Source organism: Chrysochloris asiatica, unplaced genomic scaffold (assembly GCF_000296735.1).
Source record: "Chrysochloris asiatica unplaced genomic scaffold, ChrAsi1.0 scaffold00039, whole genome shotgun sequence".
In the NCBI taxonomy this organism is placed as follows: domain Eukaryota; kingdom Metazoa; phylum Chordata; class Mammalia; order Afrosoricida; family Chrysochloridae; genus Chrysochloris; species Chrysochloris asiatica.
In genome coordinates, this window is record NW_006408557.1 from 18,669,339 (window position 1) to 18,692,036 (window position 22,698).

General features: G+C 43.6%; 1 protein-coding gene across 5 annotated transcripts; it reads right to left on the bottom strand.

Moving 5' to 3' along the window:
• Positions 1 to 145: 145 nt before the first annotated feature.
• DNMT3B (DNA (cytosine-5-)-methyltransferase 3 beta) lies at positions 146 to 19,526 on the bottom strand. Of its 5 annotated transcripts, none has more exons than XM_006860690.1 (22): positions 19,497 to 19,526; positions 19,174 to 19,336; positions 18,346 to 18,407; positions 16,206 to 16,310; positions 15,308 to 15,433; positions 14,562 to 14,771; positions 13,268 to 13,426; positions 11,159 to 11,266; positions 10,430 to 10,574; positions 8,976 to 9,101; positions 8,777 to 8,821; positions 7,555 to 7,634; positions 7,170 to 7,282; positions 6,585 to 6,768; positions 5,889 to 5,973; positions 5,510 to 5,655; positions 5,212 to 5,302; positions 4,721 to 4,869; positions 4,216 to 4,301; positions 2,381 to 2,450; positions 1,607 to 1,725; positions 146 to 287 (listed from the first exon to the last, which is right to left on the bottom strand). In XM_006860690.1, exons 1-22 carry the CDS (start codon positions 19,524 to 19,526, stop codon positions 146 to 148), a joined length of 2,544 nt encoding a protein of 847 aa, XP_006860752.1. The 5 variants fall into 5 exon arrangements, with proteins under 5 accessions (XP_006860752.1, XP_006860751.1, XP_006860753.1 ...); XM_006860689.1 differs by lacking the exon at positions 19,497 to 19,526 and adding an exon at positions 9,961 to 10,017 and having other exon boundaries at positions 19,174 to 19,330; XM_006860691.1 differs by lacking the exons at positions 1,607 to 1,725; positions 2,381 to 2,450; positions 19,497 to 19,526 and having other exon boundaries at positions 19,174 to 19,330.
• Between the last annotated feature and the right edge of the window lie 3,172 nt (positions 19,527 to 22,698).

The following is a 22,698-nucleotide window of genomic DNA, read 5'->3' on the forward strand; positions in this document are numbered from 1 at the left end:
GGCTCCTACTGATAATGGAGTAAACAGGAATGGGGTGTGTTCCCACACAGCTAGATTGAGGCAGGGTAGAGGCTGGTGAAGCCCACCTCCATGGTTCTGGCCAGGCCCATACCCTCCTCAGTCCCCTAGCTGGCCTGGGATGGGACTATTCACAGGCAAAGTAGTCCTTCAGGGGGGCGAAGAGATGTCTGATGACAGGCACACTCCAGGATCTCCCTAGCAGCTTCTGGCGGGCACCACGGCCCATGTTGGACACATCCGTGTAGTGTACAGGAAAGCCGAAGATCCTGCAAAGGCACCAGGGTGAAAACACAAGGGGGTCAGGAAGGCCATCTACAGCTTACTCAGAGCCTCCGGACATGCTCACCATGGCTGATCAAGGACTTTAGTCCTGCCATTACGGCCTTTATATGAACTCTGTTCTGACTCCAGAAGAGGACAGGTACTTCAGGTCTCTAGGAGGGTAATTTGCCCCAAAAGTACATCTCCCAATACTACCACCATGATCTGAAGCCACACATATTACTCAGTGGAACTTTCTTGAATGAATACCAAGCCAGCAGGCTAATGATGGTATGAGGTAACCAATTATTTAACAGGGAACTAGAAGTCTTGCAATAACATTGCAAGTTATCAGTTACTGATGTAATTTACCAGATTTATAGTTGATTAGAGGAGCCCTGGGCTCACACAGCAAGGTCAGCATTTCTAATATACCACGGAGAAAGATGGGGGCTTTCAGCTTCCATAAAGATTTACAGCCTTAGAAAATCCTATACAGGGCCAATAAGACACAATCATCAACAACAACACTCTTAAGCATCTTGGATGAAATACCCAAGGTAGACTTGGGACAACCAAATACATCAAAAATCCCCTCCATGAGATTCCGCCAGCTGAACCTAGGGTCTTAACTATATTTATAATGTAAAAATAAACCCATACCAAAGGGCCAATGGCTGAATGTGTATAAGAAACATGCATATCTTAACAGCTCCAATCTGACTCTTAACCTTACTCTCATGTCTAGGTTAGTATAGATTTGCGTTGCCATGAATAGGATACCTACCAGCTTTTCTTTTCAAAGAAAGATTTATAGTAATTCTCATTTCAATTCTAGTTTATGAAGCAAAATTTTCTAAAACACTTTATCACCTTACACAAAAACAAAAGTAAAACCAACAACAAAAGAATAAACATTGAAAACATGACTGAATCTAAATCGAAATTATATACGTGTGTGTGTATTATACAGATAAACACCAACTCAGCAAAATAGAGGGGAGGAGAAAAGGAAAGGGGGCTTAAGAAGAGATCATCAACAGAATATGAAACTAGGCAATTGTTCAAGCAATGGCTTGTCTGTTAAACTGGTTCCTCCTACCTCCAGGTGCCCCAGCATGTCTGGGCAGGAAGACAGATGGTGCTATTTAATGACCTCATATTTCAGATTCTCCCATCCCCGGACCATTCAACATTCACTATCTCTAAAAACAGTTACTGGGAGCCCCGCAGGTCCAAAGAAACCAGGAAGAATTAAGGAAGGCAGCTGCCCACCTTTGCTGCTGGCCTAAGCACATGCTGCTCACTTTCTGACCTTGCTCACCTTTCTAGCTCAGTGCACCACAAAACATCTTCTTTGCCATTCATGACAACAGGGAAAAGTTGGTTTTTCCCCTGTCTGATCGAGTTCGACTTGGTGGTTATTGTCTGTACTTTCTTTAACTGGAGAACAAAACAACATGGAATGAGCAGAGATGAGTCAAGGCTCAGAAGCACCTTGGGAAGAAGGCAAGAGGTAGGGCAGTTTAGGAGAGGGTGGCAGGGTTGGGCACACAAAGGGAGTGAAAAATGAGAGTTGAAAAGAAACAACACTTGGTGCTTCCTATATATGCCAATGTTTAACAAACAGGAAGTACCAACCTCAGAGAGAATGAACTAAACTTTTTAAAGAGGGAATGTAGGGAATGGGGACCATGAATAAAGATCACACAGTGGCCAAAATACAGTTCATGATCAAATAAGATTATGTAAAAACTAGAAGCCACCAGAGGTAGGTGAAGATCAGTCAATTGGAGACTGGACAAGAAATCTTAGCTTGAGGCAAAGATTTAAAAATTAGGATTCAGTTCTTAATATAATTTATGTCTCCATATTGTATTAAGAATTGAATGAATTGTTGCTTATGAAAACCTAACCTAATTCTCTCTATACTTTAAGATAGGTGCTCAAAAGGGACAGAATTATGACAGGCCCAACACCAGGGAGTTCTGTGGGTGGAGGGACAGGTATAAACAGTACAAAGATAGTATTTCCCCAGTCCCCATTGGAGGTCACCAAGTGTGTGTTCCAGAGGAATGGGGTATAGACCCAGCCTTACCTTTGCTGTCCTACTGAATTCCAAGCAGTCCTGCAGCTCGAGTTTATCATTCTTTGATGCCATCACAGGCCTGGGAATAGCCAAAACCCATTACTTTCTATCAACTGCAAAGGGGCCTGAGCTATGCATCTCCCAAGGTTGGAGTGGGAAAGAAGAGCTTGATGCTGTTGGAGGTTGCCAAGCCAATGAATGATGGGCTTATCTGGGCCAGTGCTCATGCATCCATGAGAGAAAGAACAATGAAAGGAAGGCACACTGAGTGTGACAGCAGGAGAGGTCTGGGGTCTGAGCCTCCTTACTGAGAGACCTTGGCCAAGTCACATCATGTGTCTGAGTGACAAGTTTAAAGCAAGAATATTAACTTACTTTTGTGGATATACTTGAAACAACGAATACATTAATTTGGAGGCTTTTACAGCTTGGAATGTAGCCAAAAGAGGCTTTAAAGGAATGAAACCTGTTACAGGTTAGGAAGCATAAGACAGAGTTCACCAAAAATGATTATGTTTCTTCTAGAATACATCATTGAAACTGCAAATGCAGAAAGGCAGATGGCAAAGGAAGGGAAGGGCAAAAGACAGTCCTGAAAGTCAAGAGTTGAAAACATCATAGTCTGAAAAAGACTTGATATACAATCAAGGCAGCCTCTGTATAAAGATCTTCAAAGACATCCTGAAGAAACCAGATGTGGTAATTTTCATAAATGAAAACATCAACTTAAAAAACTGTTCCTTAACTAAACTTTAAATGACAAGCTCTCCTCAGCCCTACTTCTATGGACAAAAAATTGAAAAGCTGAAAGACTTAAAGGAGACAAAAGTACAGACATGAGCATGACACAGGTCTTAAGAGATCATTCAGAGCTGCTCTGTTTTTCTCTTGTCGTTCAAAGAATGTGGCATCTTTGTTTTATCATGTAACTCATGCTAATCTTGAGAAGAATGTTAGAACTTTCTAACACTCACCATCTATCTCATACTTTGTATGTTGATGGTACCATTGGGGATATTATCCAAGCACAATCATTTCCTGTTTGAATAATTCTACTAATTACCAAACTTGTTCTTATCCTACTGTAATCTATCCCCTAAATAGACAATCATGACAAGAAAGTTGAACTCTTCAGGTTAAAACCTCCTATCAGTGACTAACATTCAAAAGTAAATTTACAAGGTACTATGATCAACTGATAGGTCCTACACAATTCGGTGGCTTCAGTGGGCCCTCTACCCTGCTGTTGCAGCTGATCTGCAAGTAATCTTCATTATCTGGAACACTCTCCTCTGCTGAAATTATGAGCATTAGCCATCAACCCTTGCAATGGATCCATGAGTGAGATCCATTGAGTGAAGTCTGACTTGTGCCTGGCACAAAAAAAGATGATATACTATTATTGGTGGATGAGGGCAGTTAATGATACCATTTAACTAGCTAATTAGCCAAGTGAAAATGCTAACATCCAACAAATCCTCTAAGACATCTCACTTTTTACTAAGTCTGGGCAGCCACCTTCTCATCACACCTTTGATCTTAGGAGGTTGGTCACCACAGGCCCTGTCCATGGGTAACATCATCCTAGGGACTGAAGAAGTATCAACAAGCTTTAATTGATGAGAGGTATTCCTGGCCTGCATATCTACATGTTTTTTAAGAATGGCATCTATTGGAGCCTATACAGAACTGAGGACTTCCTTTGGGTCCTGCCCTTCTTACACATCACTTCCTGGGGGGAAGTGTGGCTGCAGAGCCATGGGTCTGCTGAGCCAGTGTTGTTGGGTATACATTAGCTACACAGAACTTGGCTGTTAACTGTCCTACTAAGTTACATGTGTTACCTGTTCATTCCTGGCAGGTTGCCCCAGAAGTATCGGGCTCTGTGAGCAGCGGACACTTTGATCGCATCAATCATCACCGGGTTACACTGTAAGAAGATGGATGAGAAGGGCTCTCATCAAAACACAAGAGGCAGTCAGAGCGAGCCCTGATCAGGCAGGTGACACGCTATACCTGGCTGAGGAGCAGATATGGCTGGAGGACAGATAATGGACCATATTAACTAACAGACATTAAGGATTAAAAGATTAACTTCTGCCCTAAAAAAAAGAGCCTTTAGGTTAAGGATGAGAAAAACACAGTAGTCACTTGTCCTGGATGAGCTAGTGCTCACTTGTTCTGGATGAGTTCATAGGAAGGAGTGCTGGTGGCACAGTGGTTCAAACACCTAGCTTCTCATCAACAGGTCATTGTTCTAACCCAGTCACTTCAGAGGAAAGCTGTGGCCTTAATGGAGCATTTACCAGATCCTCATTGTCCCAGTCATGAGACCTAAGTCCCCCTTACCTCTAGGAATCTTGAGATGTCCTGCTTGTCACCAACCTTCATTGCTACAACATTCTCAAACATCCAGAAGAAGGGCCTGTTGTCCCCCTCTTTAGGGCGTGCATAATTCAGCAGGTGGTAGAACTCAAAGAAGAGACGGCCTGTGCCCTCTACGATAATGGAGAAGTACAAAACCTCAGAACAATTCCTAGTTTCCATCTATCCATAACCAGCAAATCAATGGCTTCCTAATCATCTGATATTAGAGCCCATTTCGTGATGTATACCCAATCTCTCTGGGATGAACAAACAAGGACAAAAGTCAATGGTTTGAAATTAGTGTTGATCTGGTTTGAAATTAGTGTTGATCTGAGATGGCTGCTGATTTGCAATGTGGCTCAGATAAACAGGTAGTATGAGGCAGTTTGATGACAGCTGAGGCCAGTTAACCAAGAAAAGCACTCAGGTATCATGGGATTTCTTGGACACATCAGAAAAGCAGGGATGCTCACCGTACAGGCCTTTCCGGGCAGGGTTCACATTTGAGAGGTCATTACATGGGCTTCCACCAATCACCAAGTCAAATGGGCCCCATTCCTCAATCTGAGAGAGAAAAGTTGTTACCCTTAGAGGAAGGCATGAAGGTGAGGTGAGAAGAGTGCCAAAGGGCCTGCAGGACCTGGATTTCCATGTATATCCTCAAGAAAAACTACTCCTAAAATCTTGTTTGTTCACTAACTCTGTTAACACTGAGTATCAGGATGTAGGGAGTAGTTTAGGGTGATACAGAGCTCTGGGGTTTATGCTCACATTTCTCTTTGTAATGTTCCTGACATCATTCACGTATCTGATATTTCCCTCATGCTTAACAGTTCCAACAGCAATGGACTCTTCACACACTTCCGAGGCTACATACTTCTCCACTTTGATGCCCAATTCTTTAAGGACCAAATATCCTGTGGGAGTTGAGGAAAAGGGATTGAGTGAGTGGAATCACACAAAGGCCTTAGGGAAAAAGCATGAATGTCAGCAGGGCTGAAATCACAGAACAGTGGTTTCTGAAAACAGTTGATGGTGATGATCTAGTCTTTCCTGGTATTGGTGGAGACATTTGGGCCCACCTTGCTTTTCCCAACATCATCATATAGGTAGGCAAGCCAGCAGAGTCTGTAGGTGACCCTAAACTCACCTGTTGCAATTCCATCAAATAGAGACAACACTCGAATAGGCTGCCTCCTGGCTGCAGGAATCGCAGGGTACAACTTTGGGGCTTCCTGTCAGGTAAAGAAAGAAGCTCAGTTGTCAGGGAGTAAGGACATAGCACATCTCTGGGGGCAGGGCATTATGAAGTGCTGGGGTCATCCTCTGCTGTGAGCTTAATGAGCTGTTTGTTAAGTACACAGGAGCTTTGGTGACCAGCCCTGTATTTTGCCCATTCCATCCTAGACTGGGATAACTGATGATAATGCAGTACAGGTAGACATTAAAGACACATGGGCTTGGGTCTCACAGGAAAAGCCTGAAGAATCCCTCCAGGAAATGTCCATTGGAGCCCTTGAAAGCATTAACTCAGATGATTTGTTCTATAATTTCTTTGTTGTTGTTAAGTGACCCATAGTGACTCTGTATAGGATTTCCGGAGCAGATGGGTGAGCTAGAACCTCCATCCTTGTAGTTCAAACAGCTTTGCAGTCTGGCACATTAACCCACAATGCTGTCAAATCAGTTCTAACACTGTATAAGGTTTCTTAGTAGTAGCTGGTGCACAGTATTTTCAGGAGGGCCTAGTGGGGTTACCTGTAACTCTTCACAAGCAAATTCCTAATTTGTTCAGAGCCCTGAAGCCCTGGGGTCTGTGGGTCCAGAGAATGCACTGGTTGCTTACGTATTCTCGCCCCATGTCACTGGTGAAGAAGGACTGCAGACGCATGTTCCAGTCTTTGCGGCGCCACAAGACGCCATGGCAGCGCTGTGGAAGGCACATATAGCAGCTCCAGGGTTCTTGCTGTTTGGCCTCCTCTGCTGTGCCTGTGCCCACCAAGACCTCCAGACACTCAACACAGAAGCACCTGTGCCAGTGACCGGGAACAAGGGACGCATGTCAACAGGCAGCTGTCCTTAGCATTCCTACCCAATGGACTAATAAACCTTCTCAGCTTCCACAGCTGCTCTTTGCTAACCCTGAATCATTTGGCCAAGTCTGACTTCCTTGGATAGTGCCCAAATACCCAGACCGCGGAGCCATGTTGATCCCTTACACCAAGAAGGGAGTTTCATGACTCTAATCTCCTCATTGACTTAAAGAGAAACCTAGCTTAGGCTCATCCATACAGTTACCATACTACTTTGCAGCTATACGAGGCACAGCCACCAATTACCCTGTGTCCTTATTAGCCAGGTCAGTTTGGCTTAGATGGGCTTCATTTCCTGCTATGCCATCTTGGGGATGTGGCCCAGCTGTGTGACTCACCGGCTACAGCTGGTGTTGCTACAGAGCAGCAGTTCTCGGCCCTCACAGCACACGGTGCAGTAAGACTGGTAACCATCCTCATCATACATGTAGAACAGCTCCAGGAAGCGATCCTAGTAGACACAGACAACACCCTGGAAATACTCACCCGCAGGCTCACAGGCTGTGATCCTTCGTGGTGGGCACAAGTCACTCCTGGCTTCAGAGGACATGAAGCAGGAGGTATGTGTGTCTGCTCAGTGTCATGAGCTATCCTTAGCATCGGTCTTCAGACAAGTGGGGTGCATGAGCACAAAAAGGGAATTTCTAGGGTGTATAGGCTTGGGCTTTTGCTGAAGAAGCAGAGGTTATCACTGAAGAGGGAATGGGTGGCAATGGCACTTACCCGGCATGTCTGGCAGAGCCCACCCTCAAACAGAGGATGGAAGGAGACCGGGTTTTTCCTACCACAGGACAAGCAGCTATCTGTAAGAAAGACAGTCATGGCTTATACTAATTGAGGCCCCACTATAGCATAGGCTTTGTGGTTGAATCTAGCAATTGAACAAGACTCTTCATGTGCTACTTATGTTCTCAGCATACTTGTCCAAATGCTTTCAAGTCAAGGACCTCAGAAGTACTGTAGGTCAGTGAATGGGGCCCAGGGACTTACGATTCATGAAACCTAAAACAGCATCTGGTTGTAGTTTCGGAGGTGTAGTGCTGGTGTATTGCTGTGGGCTACAGCATTGGAGCACAAAGCTAATTTGAACACCAAAGTCTCCAGTTCAAACTCAGCTGGTTGCTTGCACAGGGTGGCTATGAGTCAGTAGACTGGAAGGCACTTAACAGATGAAGGGCAGATTCATATCACTGACTAGGTGCCTAGTTCATTGTTCTTGTTGTTGTTAGAGGCCTTGTGATTCTGTTCGCATAGCAACCCACTATGGGTTTTCCAAGGAGGACATGGTGACTTTGAACACCAAAACTGCAGTTCAGTGCATTAATTCTCAGGGCTACAGCAGGAAAGTGTGAAAGGTAGAAGATGGGAGAGGGGAGAAAGGAATTAAAGTTCTTAATATAGTCAGGGAGTACTCTAAGCTTCACCTTTCTCTAGGGTTCATTGTCAGGAGATACAATACTGTCAACAGAATTGGAGTAGCCACTTTATAAATGTTTGTTAAATGAGGAAGTAAGGGAGTTGCTCTTTCCTCCCAAGTTCAGAATTCATTTATAGATCTGTTCTGGGCATGGTTTCAAATGCAGTGGTAATGCCCAGTTGGGTCAAAAGGAACATGAAAGGGTCTCCCTATTACTTCAAAACTACAACACTTGTTTGGGAAGATGCCATTGATAATGGTTTCAGGTATGCCTGGCTTGTCTATATAGCTTCTTTTCTGTCCAAATTCCTCAACTTTGCTGCTCATTTACCTTAAGGGCAACTCATTTCTATGACGTGTAGCAAAGAAGACACAGGGAGACATTAACTCCCAAATCCCACTAATGCCTTTACCTACGGTCATAGCATAGGGAGACCTTGTTGAAGTCCAGCCAGATTATACAAGCTGAACAAGCAGGCCTAGAGCTCTCCCTCTAACAAGGTAGGGATTAGAACGGATAACATTTACCTTCCAGATTGCTCTTGTTGTTGGTAACATCTGAAACCATTTGCTCTGTTTAGAAAAGAGGGAAAACAGGTCAGGTGGGGTCAAGCAGGTTCTTCATGTTGAATTAACTATGTCAAATACCACAACCCCTTGCTGAATGATCCTTGGACCTGTCAATGCCTTACAGGAGTGCATGTTTCCCATTTCTAAACCAAATCACCTCTACTCTGATCCTCCTCCCCACGGTCTTTGCCATTGTTGTAGCAATTTGTCTTGAGGCGCTTGGGTGGGGGGCAGTGGTCTGAGATGGTGGATTCGTCAGCTGTGCGTCTTCGTGTCTTGTTCTCTGTGTAAGGTAAGATGACAGCTGTCACTTGAGAGGAGGAAAGTTCAAGGAACAAGTGAGGCCAGGATTGACACCATGGCATTCCTGGGTACTAGATGTATCTGAATTGTGACAGGGGTAGGTCAATCCTGGCTGTCAAGATGGCCCACAGGATGGGTACCTCAAACCTAGCAGCAATTCAAAGACCTTAGTCTCAGTTTCCATGGCCTTCATGATAGGGCTTTAATTTATACACATTATGAAAGAATACCTTATAGACAGCTTGATACATGGTGTTGTTAGAACAATGTAAATAGTAACGTATTAATAGCAAATGAGCAAATGATCTGAAAAACTAAATAGATGAAATACTTTTAAATGTAAAATAACTTCCTTTTCCAAACTAATTTGAGAACTATCATTATCTTAGCTATGTTAAACAAAATGTATTAGTATTAATTTAATCTGTTTCTTCTTTCTAGCTGTTTGTGATTCTTAGACAACTTTTTAATTACATACATGGCTTCCATTTACATTTCCTTTGGGTTGTTCCCATTTACAGTGACATGAAGAAAAATCAAAGCAACATTGCACATAGGAATATATTGAACAGCTATTAAAGATCATAAATACACAAATGACATGACATTAATTTGTCTTATTACTTATGTTGCGTAATCAAGGGCAGAGCAGGAAAAACAATTAGATCACAGAAAAAGCTAGAAGGTGCCTGGGAGGCAGTTGAGAGGGTGGGGAGTGAAAGTGAGGGACAGGATTAGGGGTTGATTGATTCTTCCTAGTGGATATGCAAATATGTTGACAAGAAGTGCATAGAAAATAGTGTGGTAGTGCAGATAGATAGAATATGGGGAGGGAATACCGTGTTTCCTTGACTCTAAGTTTCCACTGTCTTTACGACGCACCTTCGGCTTATTAACTTTTTTGAAGGAGAAATGACAAAACAAAACAAAAACACTGCATTAAATGTACAGATTGTTAGACACATACCAGTCTTCAGGAGAGTAACAATCTGAAACCACATGAATTAGTCAAAATGATAAGGACAGGGAATATCCCATTGAAGAAACTTAAGGTTCTGTAATTACCAAGAAAATTTCTTTCTTTGAACAGATGTTAGAGAAGTTTCCAGCTTAGACCCCAATGGCATGTACTGATTATCAGTAGTTAAGTAATCTAGGGCCAGACATGGCAGGCATGGTCTTTTATAGGCCTTGGACATTTGGTTTTTCCATTGTCCAGGAAGCCTCATTAGCCCTGTGATTATACTCTGGATGCTGTAAACTGTGTGTCCTCCCGAGGTGGCAGTTTTCCTTGAGACTCAATCCTACCTGGTTGTTTGTTGTTGGGTTTGAGGCCCTCAACCCCTGTAGGCTTGAAGCCCCCATGGGCCCATTCCAACATGGGCTTTAATTGGTCCTCCAAGGAGTCTCCTGGGCTGCCAGGGAAGGTCTTGCCAGCTCGGACTCGGGCTTTCTGCAGAAATAAAGGCAATAATAAAAAACAAATAGGTAGCTGCTTGCTAGGTCCATCAGCTGGGCCCAGCATTCTCCTTCATAGTGGGCCCTTTCATGACAGACAGCTGTCCTGGGCTGTGGTATGTGAGCAGGATAAAGGGCCTTTGCATGGAGACAGGCAGTAGCCCATTCTATCAGGGGGGGAGAGTAAACCTCAGCAGGGTGTCCCCTACACATCACTGTATGGCCTTTGTTTGGGTTAGCATCAATAGGATTCCCCTTTGTGCCTTGAGAAAGCTCTATTTCTTGTTCTATAGAAGAACCATGTGGCTAATGTAGATGTTCACTGAGATGTAAATCCATGTTACCTGTCAGAGGTTGGTTCAGTCAGGAGTTCTGTGTCAAGGTGGAGGATGAGAATGGGCTGACAACATGGGCCAAAATTAAGGAGAAAGATGACTTCATCAGTGTGTCTTGCTTAATCTTAAGACAGAGCAGAGACACTCCAAGCTATGACATCATTGTAAAAGCCTTATTAACTGATATGTCTACAGAGTCCTACACTGTTCCTTATCTTGCTCCCATAACCAACTTATGTGTTACCTCCAGGGCTTGGAACATAGCCTTCCTGTATGAGACCAGCTTATTGTAGGTGGCCAGGTTAAAGTGCTGGCTGAACAGCCCCAGGGCCATGAGTTTGTCTGCAGAGACCTGGAAAAGAAAGAAGTTATTACCTCATGAATTGCAGGTTGTGCTATGGAGTTCTCTCACATGATCACACCTTTTAATAGAGACAATGTAGAATATTCTGAATAAACAGAACAGGACTGCTAATCACAAGTTCTGTGATTTGAACTGCCAGTGGCTCTGTGGGAGAAAGATGAGGATTTCTGTTCTTATGAAAATTTAAGAGCCTCAGAATCCCACTAGAGTCTTTATGAGTCCTAAGTAATATATCTAGTTGTTTGGCTGCAGTCTATTCCAAGGAGCTGAGTTTGAACCATTGAATTAGCGCTTTAGCCCACCATGGCACACCATATAGTCGTCACAGGAGTGCTAGTGTGGGGCTGTAGGATAAGACTGGTGCTTCAAACCTAATAGCTGGTCGTCTGAAAGCCTGCAAATAACTGAATTGGCATATTAACAACCTCCTCAGAAACCCTGTACAGGGTCGCTATGGGTCGTAACTGACAGCATATATTCCATATAGGAGTAGGGGTTTTGCACTTTAGGATAAGCACTAGTAACTACAAGGTTGGCAGTTCAAAACAGCCATACAGGGTTGCTATGAGACAGAACATATTTACTAATGTGGGTCCCTCAAGCCTCTTTCCTGTGGTTTCCTGGGATTGTTCAGGGTGGTGGTGGAGTGGAATTTTCACACATCATTTTTAATAGGCAAGTGTTTCTCAAGTTGTTTTATGTATCAGTTGTTACTTCCCTATGCTTGATTCCCTAATTTCTAGTTTCTGAGAATGGCAAATATTAGCTACAATTAGTATTAAACTTTCTTTAAAGAAGCAAATGAATTTAGTACTTGGCCCAGAAAATGCAATAGTTGTGATTTATTTGCATCTGACTTCCATTAGACATTGTTCCCCTAAGGCCCTGGGCCTTTGCAGAAATAGGATTAACATACTTGTAGACATCACTAATGGAGCTGGCTAAAATGGCAGATTCCTGTGCATTAAATTGTGGACTCTATTGTATGTTAAACTGTGTGCTTGCCAGAGTACAGTCCAGATTGAGCCTGGCCCACACTGAAATTCTACCTCACAAAGCTGACAGCCTCTCATGCATTCTCTTTGCATCAGAAATGATTTGCAGATCCCATGTTGAATGTCATTAAGTCAAATCAATTATAACCATTAAGCTTTAATCCATCTTCTATTTCATCGAAGCCACTGCCCACATCCTGAAATTAGATGTTCAGTGACAATGACACTTTGGGATACTTCTTCACCTCCCTCTGCTGGCCACAGAAGGCATCTGCAATCTTGCTGATCAGAAACTTTTTTTTTTTTAACTCTAACCTTTTGGAGAGTTTCAATGTGTTCAAAGTAAATCATCTGAGGGAGTCCAGTTCATTAGAAAAGTAGAATTTTTTAGTTGAGTATGCACTCATGAATGTACCTGATGGTCCTTCATTTTCTATTTTCCTCCATCCTGATTCATATTGTGTAATTGTACAACCTCAGCTTCTATGGACCTATGTACTACTCTTAGGAGGATCACAGAAATGTGCCTTCTACAGAAAAAAGAACCAGAGCAGTGTCATTCATGCCCAACAAACTTGTCTCCAACTGTCTAACTTTCTCAGAAAGTTTATAATTCCCACTGTTGTTGTTTTTAAGTACTGTGGAGTTGGACTCAGTCACCCTGCACCGGGTTTCCAAGGCTGTAAATCTTTACAGGAGCAGAAAGCCTCATATTTCCCCCAGTGGAAAAAGCTGGTAGTTTTGAACTACTGACCATGAGGTTAGCACGATGCTACCAGAGCTCCTTATAACTCACACTAGATGACCTCAAAACTATGTCAATGCCCATCTCCCAACGACCCAGATGCTCAGAGGCAGTCATCCCTGTTCCTGCTTCTGGCATGGTAATCTCTTTCTAGAGAGAGCAGGTCAAGGACTGAATGTAAGAGTGAAGAAACAAAACCTTTGGGGTCTACAGGGCCTTATTTGAGAGCCTGCCTGGTACTGAACTTACCTCAGAGAATTTGCCATCACCAAACCACTGGACCCAGCGCATACCAGCTATGGCCTGTCGCTTTGAGGTAACCTTCCAGGAAACCACCATGGCGGGCCACCAGGAAAATCCCTTGATCTTTCCCCACACAAGGTCTCCTATTCCAAACTCCTTTCCATCCTGTAGGAGAAAAGCCAGGTGAATAATTAAGACAATAATCACAAGATCAGACCTATAGCTTTTTATGAGGGTACTGGAAGAATTCTTAGAGACTAAAAGCGAATTGAGAAATACAGATTTAACTAGCAGTGTGTTATGGATGAAAATTAGTGCAAAATAAAACAAGGACCCTGAATGAGGCAGCATTGGTTGAGGCTGGTGTTGGTGGTTGCCTAAGTTCTGAAGTGTAGGTTCCAATTCATAGTGACCCTGTACAGGGTTTCAGAGGCTGGAAATCTTTACGTGAACAGAATGCCTTATCTTTTTCCAGTGGGATAGCTGATGACCTTGAGGTTAGCAGTCTAATTCACAATCTCTATTCCAACAGAGCTCCTTTGGTTGAGGCTAGGTGATATATTGTTCTAACATTATTCTAACATCTGTGACATGACAACTGAATATTCACATCAAACCTGAAATGGGATCACAATTAAACAATCTAGAAATTATATCCAATAGTGGCTTGGATGTTCTATTATAAAGCAGTAGACTTCCTGGCACGTAACAAACAACAAATATTTTCGGGAATGTACACACATCGCTATGAAGTATGCAGTACACTGTGCCTTTTCTATGTCAGAAAACTGAGCAGTGTGGTCTGTTTTCCTAAGTTATGTCTGTTGAAAAAAAGGAAACTTTTACCTACCTCAAAGAGCTCTAGTAGCAGAATAATTACAAATCAGGCTGTTAACCTCAAGGTTGGGAATTCAAATTACCAGCTGTTCCACTTTTTCCTTAAGTAAAGATTTACAGCCTGGGAAACCCTGTGCAGGGTCACTTTGAGTTAGAACCAACTCCATGGTACTTGACAACAATAACACCTCCTCTCAGTGATGTAAGCAAAGTTATACAGTTATATATTACTCAGAATAGCTCAATTTGTTTAGTTGACAATGGTACAAAAACAAATTGGGCTTTTTATGAACATTAAATAATAAGAAAAGAAAACCTAAAATATGGGGCAAAGTTGTGTTTATCAACACAAAGTATAAATGTAACATTCAAAACCTTAGGCAACAGATGATTATTACTGCTGTTTCACGTTAATCTACAATCAGCATTTGGTACCCTTAGCAGAAATCCCTCCTGACATTACCTGATACTCAGTACCATCGACTTCTTTGCCCTCGATATCCACCTGTGGGGACCCCAAGCTCTCAAGCTGACTGTCGTGGACCATGCTGTCATACGGTGTACTACTGCTTTGGGGATTCACGTCATCGTCTGTGAGATCGATGGTGAGGCATGGGCTGGCTGGAGATGAACAAGGGGTGCCTACAGATGATGTTGCCCGTCGCCTAAGGGACTGCAGACAGAAGGATACAGAGTTGGGCCTTAATAAAGCAGACTGGTGACCAGAGACTAAACACCAATGTTTCCCAGACAGACAGAATGAGTGTGAAGAGTTAAGCAGCTTTCCAGAAAAGAAGCATCCTGTAAGTGGCAAGAAAAAGTTGTAACAAGTTCTTTTAGAGCAGAACTGAGAAGGAAATGTCAAAGACTTCCCCTCTGTCCTCCAAAAAAAATACCCAGCTTGGAGAAAGTCATTGTCTTAATCTACTGTGCACAGGAGTATTCCAGGAACATTGGAGTGGCCTCAAAGACAGTTAAAGAAAACACTCAGGAGACCAAGAAAGTCTTGTAAGTATGCAGTCAACAGGTAATCGTGCACAATTCCAATCCAGGATTGAGTCAGGTTACCCCCCAGCAAGGATAAGCAAGATCCTGAAAGTAAGTTGAGTATGAAAAGGAAAGCAAACAGGTTAGGCACCAGTCACAAAAGGGTGTAGATCCTTCCCAAATACAGACAGGAGCAGGGGTCTGGGCATCTGGGAGACCAACCCTAGTAGTCAGGAACTCCACTGGGGACTCGTCCACATGATTCTGACCCTGCCGGCCACGGGTGGAACGCAGGGCAAGCTTTTGCCTCTCCTGTCTGGAGGCACTGTTGCTATTTCGAGTTCGTACCTGGAAGCAAGAGAGTATAAGCATGGGTGGGACCTTAGGTGTCTGTAGGCAGGGCCAGACAAAGATCTGGCCTTGAGAGTCACCAAGGATGTATGGTGGCCACGGGTCAACAGAGTTGATATTCAATTAGATGGCGTTGCTTGACTCAGAAGACATCACTCAGAAATCGTCTCTGTGGGACAGTGCACATGGAATCAGGTTTGGCTAGCTGAAACTGGCACCTGCAAATTGGACTAAAAATATGTTTACTTTGAAGCAAACATGTTTCAATATAAGCTCAAGGACCTGATTCTTCAGGATGGAACTGAAACATCAAGATAGTACAAGGAGCCCTCAGGTTTGGCAAATCTAGGTGTTGAACTGGGTTCAAATCCTTACTAAATCATGTTAGTGATCTCACACTATAGGTTGGATTATAAACACCAGGGAAAAATCAAAGTGTCAGCTTGTTCTCTAATGGGGTGGGTGGTCCTAAGTGTTAATTGTCTTCTCACCCACAAACCTCAAAATGTAAGTTATTGAATTGTTCCTGAATGTGATGGACAATTATTGCAGGTACCAGGCAGCTGAGACCTCACTTTATAAACTATTAACCCCAGGCATTTTTCAGATAATTCCAGGAATGAGTTCAAATCTGCTATATGAATGAAAATCTTGAAGAAACTCTGTCCATGATCCTAATTTCAAAACATTCATTCCCTTCCTTTGAAAACAACCCATGGGAGATTGAAGGGGTGTTTGTTTTTGCTCAGTTTAGTGTATAGGAACTTACAGCAGGGCTTTCAGAATGAGTTCTGGTTTCACGAAAGAGTTTGGGCATCACTGGTGTGTCAGAGCCATCTCCATCTTCTTCTTCTTCACCTTCACCAGTCAGATCCTTTAAGAAATCACATCAAAAAGTATAAAGAGTCAATCATACTGAAATCAATCCTAGTATAAATTCTAAAGACCTAAATATGTTGCTAAATCACAGCCTTAACACATGATACCTGATCACCAAAGTACCATTAAAAAAAAAAAAAAAAGAAAGAAATGCAATGCGTGTATGTTTATGTCAGGGAGAGTAATTGTCACTCTTCAGTGGTTGGAAGAAAATGCTAACAAATTCCTCAAGTTGTTTTCTTTACCAGGAAACAGGCTACTTAAATCAGGAATCACCCATATTCAATCATAGTCTGTACTCAACACACAGCACAATCGGTCTCAAAAACTGGAGTGCTGATTGGTTGAAAGGTCTAGCTGGTGGTGGTTAAGAGCCTAATCCATGACTTTTATCAACTGTGTGACTTAACTAAGCAATTCAAAGGAATAATCACCCTTATAAGGCAATGTGAGAACCAAAGAATGCAAAGCGGGCATAGAAGTTAAGCATGAGGTGTCATTGCTATTCTGGGGACAAGACCTCTAACAGTCTGCTTTAGCCTGACCCAGCAAACTGGCTCTTATTCTTCATGGATCCTGTTATTATCAATTATCCATCCACCAGAATTTCATGGCTATGTTGTTTACCACTTTGTCACCAATGCCTGACACTGACTCTTACCAAATGGACAAATCTATCAGAGTCCGGGCATGGTGCTATAGGATTTGTTATTAAGTGCCCTAGAGTCGACTCTGACCCATAGGGACCCTGTATAGGGTTTCCATGGAGCAGCTGGTAAGTTTGAACCGCCGACCTTGCAGTTCAAATGGTTTGCAGTCTGGCGCATTAATCCACAGCACCACACTAGGACTTTGCTATGGGATTAGCATGGCCTTTTTACTGAAAAAAATCGGTGGTATAAGCTCACTAGCCGATGTTCTTTGAGTGCTGAGCAGGTCGGACTGGATGGCCTTAACACTAAGACTAGAAAGGAACCTAGATGGTACTGTAGGTTTGGCATTGGGCTGGGCTGCTCATCTTAAGGTTTGAGTTTCAAATCTACCAGATGCTCAGTGGGGAAAAGATGAGGCTTTCTTCTCCTGTAACAATCTGCAGTCTCAGAAACCCTGTCCTGCTATGTTGTCATGAGTCACAGAAGATTCAATGGCAATGGCTTTAGTTGAATTTGTTTTGTTTGTTTTATTAGGATTAGAAAAAGGTAGGAATCATAAGGAAAATAGAAAGTTTTAATTTGGAAAACACAGATCAAGAATCCTTAGCTTTAAAGAAATGCAGCCTATAAGAAGTCTAGGATCCTGGTGAGGTGCCCTGGACCTTAAGGTTGGTTTGAACTGTTCCTCAGAAACCCTATATCACACATAACAATAACAAGTCTCAGGAACTCTGGTAACACAATGGTTAAATACTCCGCTATTAACACACCTATCAACAGCAAGAGAGAAAAGAGCTGGTGATCTGCTTTGGTAAAAACTATACCCATGAAAACCTATGCAGGCCGTTAGTTGTCAACTGGGCACATTAAGAACTTAAAACTGACTTCAACCTAAAACACCAACAATATCTGACAAGTTTTCTCCATATTGCAACGAAATGTAGAAGCTACATAATCCTGATGTCAAAACCACTCTGACTTAGGAAATAAAAATCACACACTCATGTTATTCATAAAGTTAACAAATCAAATTGGAAACACACCATAAACACCATAACTAAGTTGAACTTACTTTAAAAATATAAGGATAGTTTTCTTATTAGAAAGTTCCATAGAGAGGAAAAATGTTAATAGGCTGGACAGATCTAGTCAAACAAAATTCAAAATTGAGCAAGACTGTTTCATGATTAAAAACTGCATGTTAACAAAAAGGTTTTATAATGCCAACAAATGCTATCCTATGTGAGATTGTGCTTGATTACCTCCCATGACTGACATGGTTCATATTTCAACAGACATTTATGAAGTGAGCCTCTGGTTCCATAATTGATTAAAGCACTGAAATTGCCCTGAACTCTGAGAAAAAGACAACTGTACCTGAGTGTAACTTAGCAGGCTGGAGACTTCCCTCTTAGATAGTCGTGAACTTGATCTGCGGCCTGTGGAGAGGATGGTGGAGTCTATTGAAGAAGGAACAGTTTCTAGATCCAGGTTTTCCTTTTCTGACAGGGGCTGTACATTTCCCAAAACCTCTCAGGAGATAACTTAGCTACCTCAACGCCAATGGTCACTGTAATCTCTCTATTTCTTCATGCATGTGGCGTGGGAGCACAAAATCAGGTACCACATGTGCCATTTACATTTTAAATTCTGCCTATCTTCCTAGCCATGTTTCACATGCTGTGTGTCTAGTGGCTATTGTAGTTGCTGGAATGGACATAGATCGTCACACAGTGGTTGTTCTCAACACCAGGATGGGTCAACATAGGGTTTTTCATACCTGCTAGCTCAGAATATCAGTGGGAAGAGGCTGTGCTGAGTGAAGGGATGGGGACGGAAACCAGCTTCAGATTCTCCCATTCCTTATTATAACCCCAGTTCCAGCACCTAGGGAGAGGAGGGCTCATCGGCTAATGGGTGATAGGTCTTTTAAGGTGCAGCTTATGCTATGTTCCTAAGGAAAGGGAACAGGGGGTTTATCAAGGGGGTTTATCATATGACACTTCCTTCCCTGTGCTTTCTCTTGGTGTAAACCTTAGGGTCCCAGCTGATGGGCTGTGGGCATTCTTCTGAGGGGCTCTGGCAGAGGTTGTGGTTGATTAGACCCTCTCCAAACTGCCATCTGCTAGGAGGCTTTTGGGCAGTTGCAGACCGTAGAGACTTTCCCATATCCGAGCCCACCCTGTTTCCCACAGGCCCAGCCACCTCTGATTTCCGGGGTGCTGACAGCCTCCAGGACCGGGGGTGAGGGGGCATCCTTGGAGTAGGAGGATTGGTCGCTGCAGGCCCCATTGGTGATGATGGAGTCGTCTCTCCTGCTGGTGTCCTCCTCTCCGTTGAGCTGTCTGATGTCACCCTTCATTGTTTCCTGCAGAGAAGGCCATGCATGACATGAGAGGGGCAGCATGGACCCGAAGCTGCTAACATTTGCTCTGTGTCCTCACTGAAACAATAGCCAGGATTGGTTCTCAGGGTAATACTTCTGTCCCAGTACCCATCCAGGTTGCCCCCATAGCCTGCTCCCTCACCAAACTCAGAGGCTCAGGACTTGGTTCCATGTGGTCAGTCTGCCCCCAAATGCTCAGAAGCCTGTACCTGGGACAGAGCCAGGAAAGGAATCTGAGCCTTAGGTTATGCTGTGCAATTAGCAGGCCCTTATAATGCCATTTAGCACAGTCAGCCCTGACCTGTCTGCTGCAGATCCCTGGTCTCTGCCCCTATTTCTCTCTCCCTGCCCAGACTCTACAGGGCCTCAGGAAAGCAATGCATTATTTTCCCTCCTGACCCCTTTGTTTGCTCTCTCCTTCCCCTCAATCTCCAGGTCTTCTCACCACCTCCTCCCCCACAGAACCACATCTCTCCTCTCCATGGCAGCACAAGCCCCGCCCCAGCGCAATCTCAGAGGCCCATTGGTCTGCTGGCCTGTCCCTCATTCCCCTCCACCCTCACCAGCTGAGCCTCACAGTCCCAAGTTCCCAGGAAGGGAAGGGGTGGAGGAGGTACAGGCAAAGGGAGTACAAACTAGAAGGAATTCCCCTGATATTGTCCAACTATTGCCAAGGCCTCCTGGGAGTTGGTATCCCCTTTGCTGCCCCTCCTGGGACTGTGGTCCAGGTCTTTGCTGTACAGCCTGAATAGCTCTATGACCTTGGGCCTGGCTCTCTGGATGTGAGAAGCTTGAGACAAAGCATCCCTTTCTCATTTAATCATCTGAATGTGATTGTGTGTCTGCTTTAGAGAAAAGGAAAAACTGATGCAGACAGGCTAAAAGTCTCTAAGGTCACACTGATATCTATAAGATTGTTAGGTGCCTTCAAGTCAGTTCTGACTTGTATAGGGTTTTCAAAGAGTTTATGTTGCACCAAACTTGTGATTAACAGTTTGGTGTTGAATCTAGGGCACCACACCAGGACTCCACCTAAGAGGTTGTTGTTAAGTGCTATGTAGTTGGTTCTGGCCCATAGCAACCGGGTGTAGTGTTTCTGAGGAGCAGCTGGTGAGCTTGAATCTTGCAATCTGGTGCATTAACCCACAGAGACACACTAAGACTCCATCTAAGAGGTAGGCCTGGATTAAAATTGTTGGGGGCTCCTGGTCTGACCTGCTGTTCCCTGGACACCCTATATAGGATCACTAGAACTGACTGGATGGACCTTAGATCTTTAAAGAGTCCTGGTATGACTGGAAACCACAAGGTTCAAACTCACCAGCTGCTCCTTGAAAGCCATATATGAAGTTGGTGTGAGTCTGACCTGTACTTTAGTGTTGTGCTTAGAATAAGCACTGGACTGCAAGGTAGTTCTGAACCACAAGGTTGGTGGTTCAAACTCACTAGCTGCTCCTCATAAAAGCTATGCAGTGTGTCTGAGTTGAAACTGACTGATGGCACTTCATGAATTGGACCAAACTCACCATCTTCAAGTAGTGGAGCTCTGGTTGTGCTGTGGATTCAATGTGTTTGATCGCCAACTGCAATCTCAGCAGCTCAAACACATAAGCAACTCCAAGGGAGAAAGGAGGCTAACTGTCTATAGGGTTGCTGTGAGTAGGAATAACTGTGATGGTAATGTGTTTGGTTTGTTTTCATCTTTTAAGTTACCACTGCTTGGTCCTTATCCCATGAGCCACTGGGTGGGTTCCAATAAGTTAATTTTGTATTATCAGTACTTAGCCTTTGTAACACCAGGGCTGTATACTAAATAGTGCATGCTGGGGCACAGAATAACAACTCAAAAGGAATTCCAATCATTACCACTGCACATCCTTCAGTGTGCAAAGGCAGAACATAATGACAGGGTGAGGGTGCCATCTCACTTCTCTGGATTCCCTTGATACCTCTACAAAGTCACTGAGGGTCCCTTATTTCCACCTGTCTCACCTCAAACATGGGTTCCACATTCCACCTTAAGCAGCTACAGAATGGTGTTAGCACTTCTTTGGTCCTAGAACCCTGCTTGGGAAAAACTTCCCTACAACTGGCTTAGGCTGTCATTCCACTAGGGTACCAAACTGCCTGTGTCCATGTGCGGTTCAGAGACTCACCAAATTGCTGTTATTAAGCGCTGCTCAGTCAGATACAGTGACCCTAATGAATAATGAAGTTAACCACCAACCTTGTGGTTAACAGTTCTTATGGTTAGCTTATCCTATGTTGTTGTTAAGTGCCGTCGAGTCGGTTCCGACCCATAGCGACCCTGTACAGGGTTTCCAAGGGTGTAAATCTTTACGGGAGTAGAAAGCCTCATCTTTCTCCCGCGGAGCGGCTGGTAGTTTCGAACCGCTGACCTTAAGGTTTGCAGCCCGATTCGTAACCACTACGCTACCATAGTCTCCAGTTATCCTCTAGTCTCTCAGGGGTAACTTCTAGAAGCAGTATCTGGTACAAGAAGTAATATTGTCTGGGGAACTTTGATATTGGCTACCCAAAATGGCAGCAAGAAGTGACCAGCTTACAAGGTTTCAATAGGGAACCTAGCTCCACAGGATACAGGGAAAGGTAGAAGCTCCACTGAATTGTTTCCAACCTGCCTGGATGAGGTTGATAAAAGGTGAGGGGAAAAGGACTCCTGTGGTTCAATAGGGAATGATTGCTATCAGGTCAGATAGTGAGTGTTGGAAAGGTAAATGTGAATGTTTGGTAACCAAAGGAGGGGAGTGACTGATTTTGCAGTCTAAGAGCAGAGATCCCAGGAACCATCAAGGGAGAAAAGGCTGGGGACTCTGGACTCATGGAGGCAGATGGGCTGTGGGATGGCAGCTGGGGGGCAGGCGTGTGGGGTGTACCCTTTGGTTGTTTGATGATGCATGCAGGGGATTGTGATAATTGCAATGAAACAAAACAACATAGGATGAATGTAAAGATACTTTACATGGGTGAACATTATCTTCACATTCATCGTATCTTATTTTGTTCACCCATGTAAACTAACACATAATTCACAATAAAAACTTTAAAATCTCACAAAGTGGGAAAAACAATATGAAAATGGAGAGCCACTGGAAAGAAACAGGATGACTGTGGTAACTTGGGACAGTGGGTATTGGGATCATTAAGGTGAAAACAAAAGTGTAGGATTTTTTTAATGTAAAGCTGATGATCTCATCTGTAAACCTTTACTCAAATCACAATAAAAAATTTTTTTCTTAAAGAATTAAGTGTCTCAGTACCCACCAGGTGGTGCTGTGGGATTCACTGCAATCATGCTGGTGGTAACCCCAAGTGGGGAGTCC

Excerpts from the sequence above, each read along its gene's own strand:
- DNMT3B (XM_006860689.1), bottom strand. The coding sequence starts at position 19,330 with ATGAAGGGTGACATCAGACAGCTCAACGGAGAGGAGGACACCAGCAGG. Across the intron at positions 16,311-18,345 it reads GCCTGCTAAGTTACACTCAG|GATCTGACTGGTGAAGGTGA; the intron begins GTACAGTTGTCT and ends GATTTCTTAAAG. Across the intron at positions 5,303-5,509 it reads GGAACATTACAAAGAGAAAT|ATTGAGGAATGGGGCCCATT; the intron begins GTGAGCATAAAC and ends TTTCTCTCTCAG.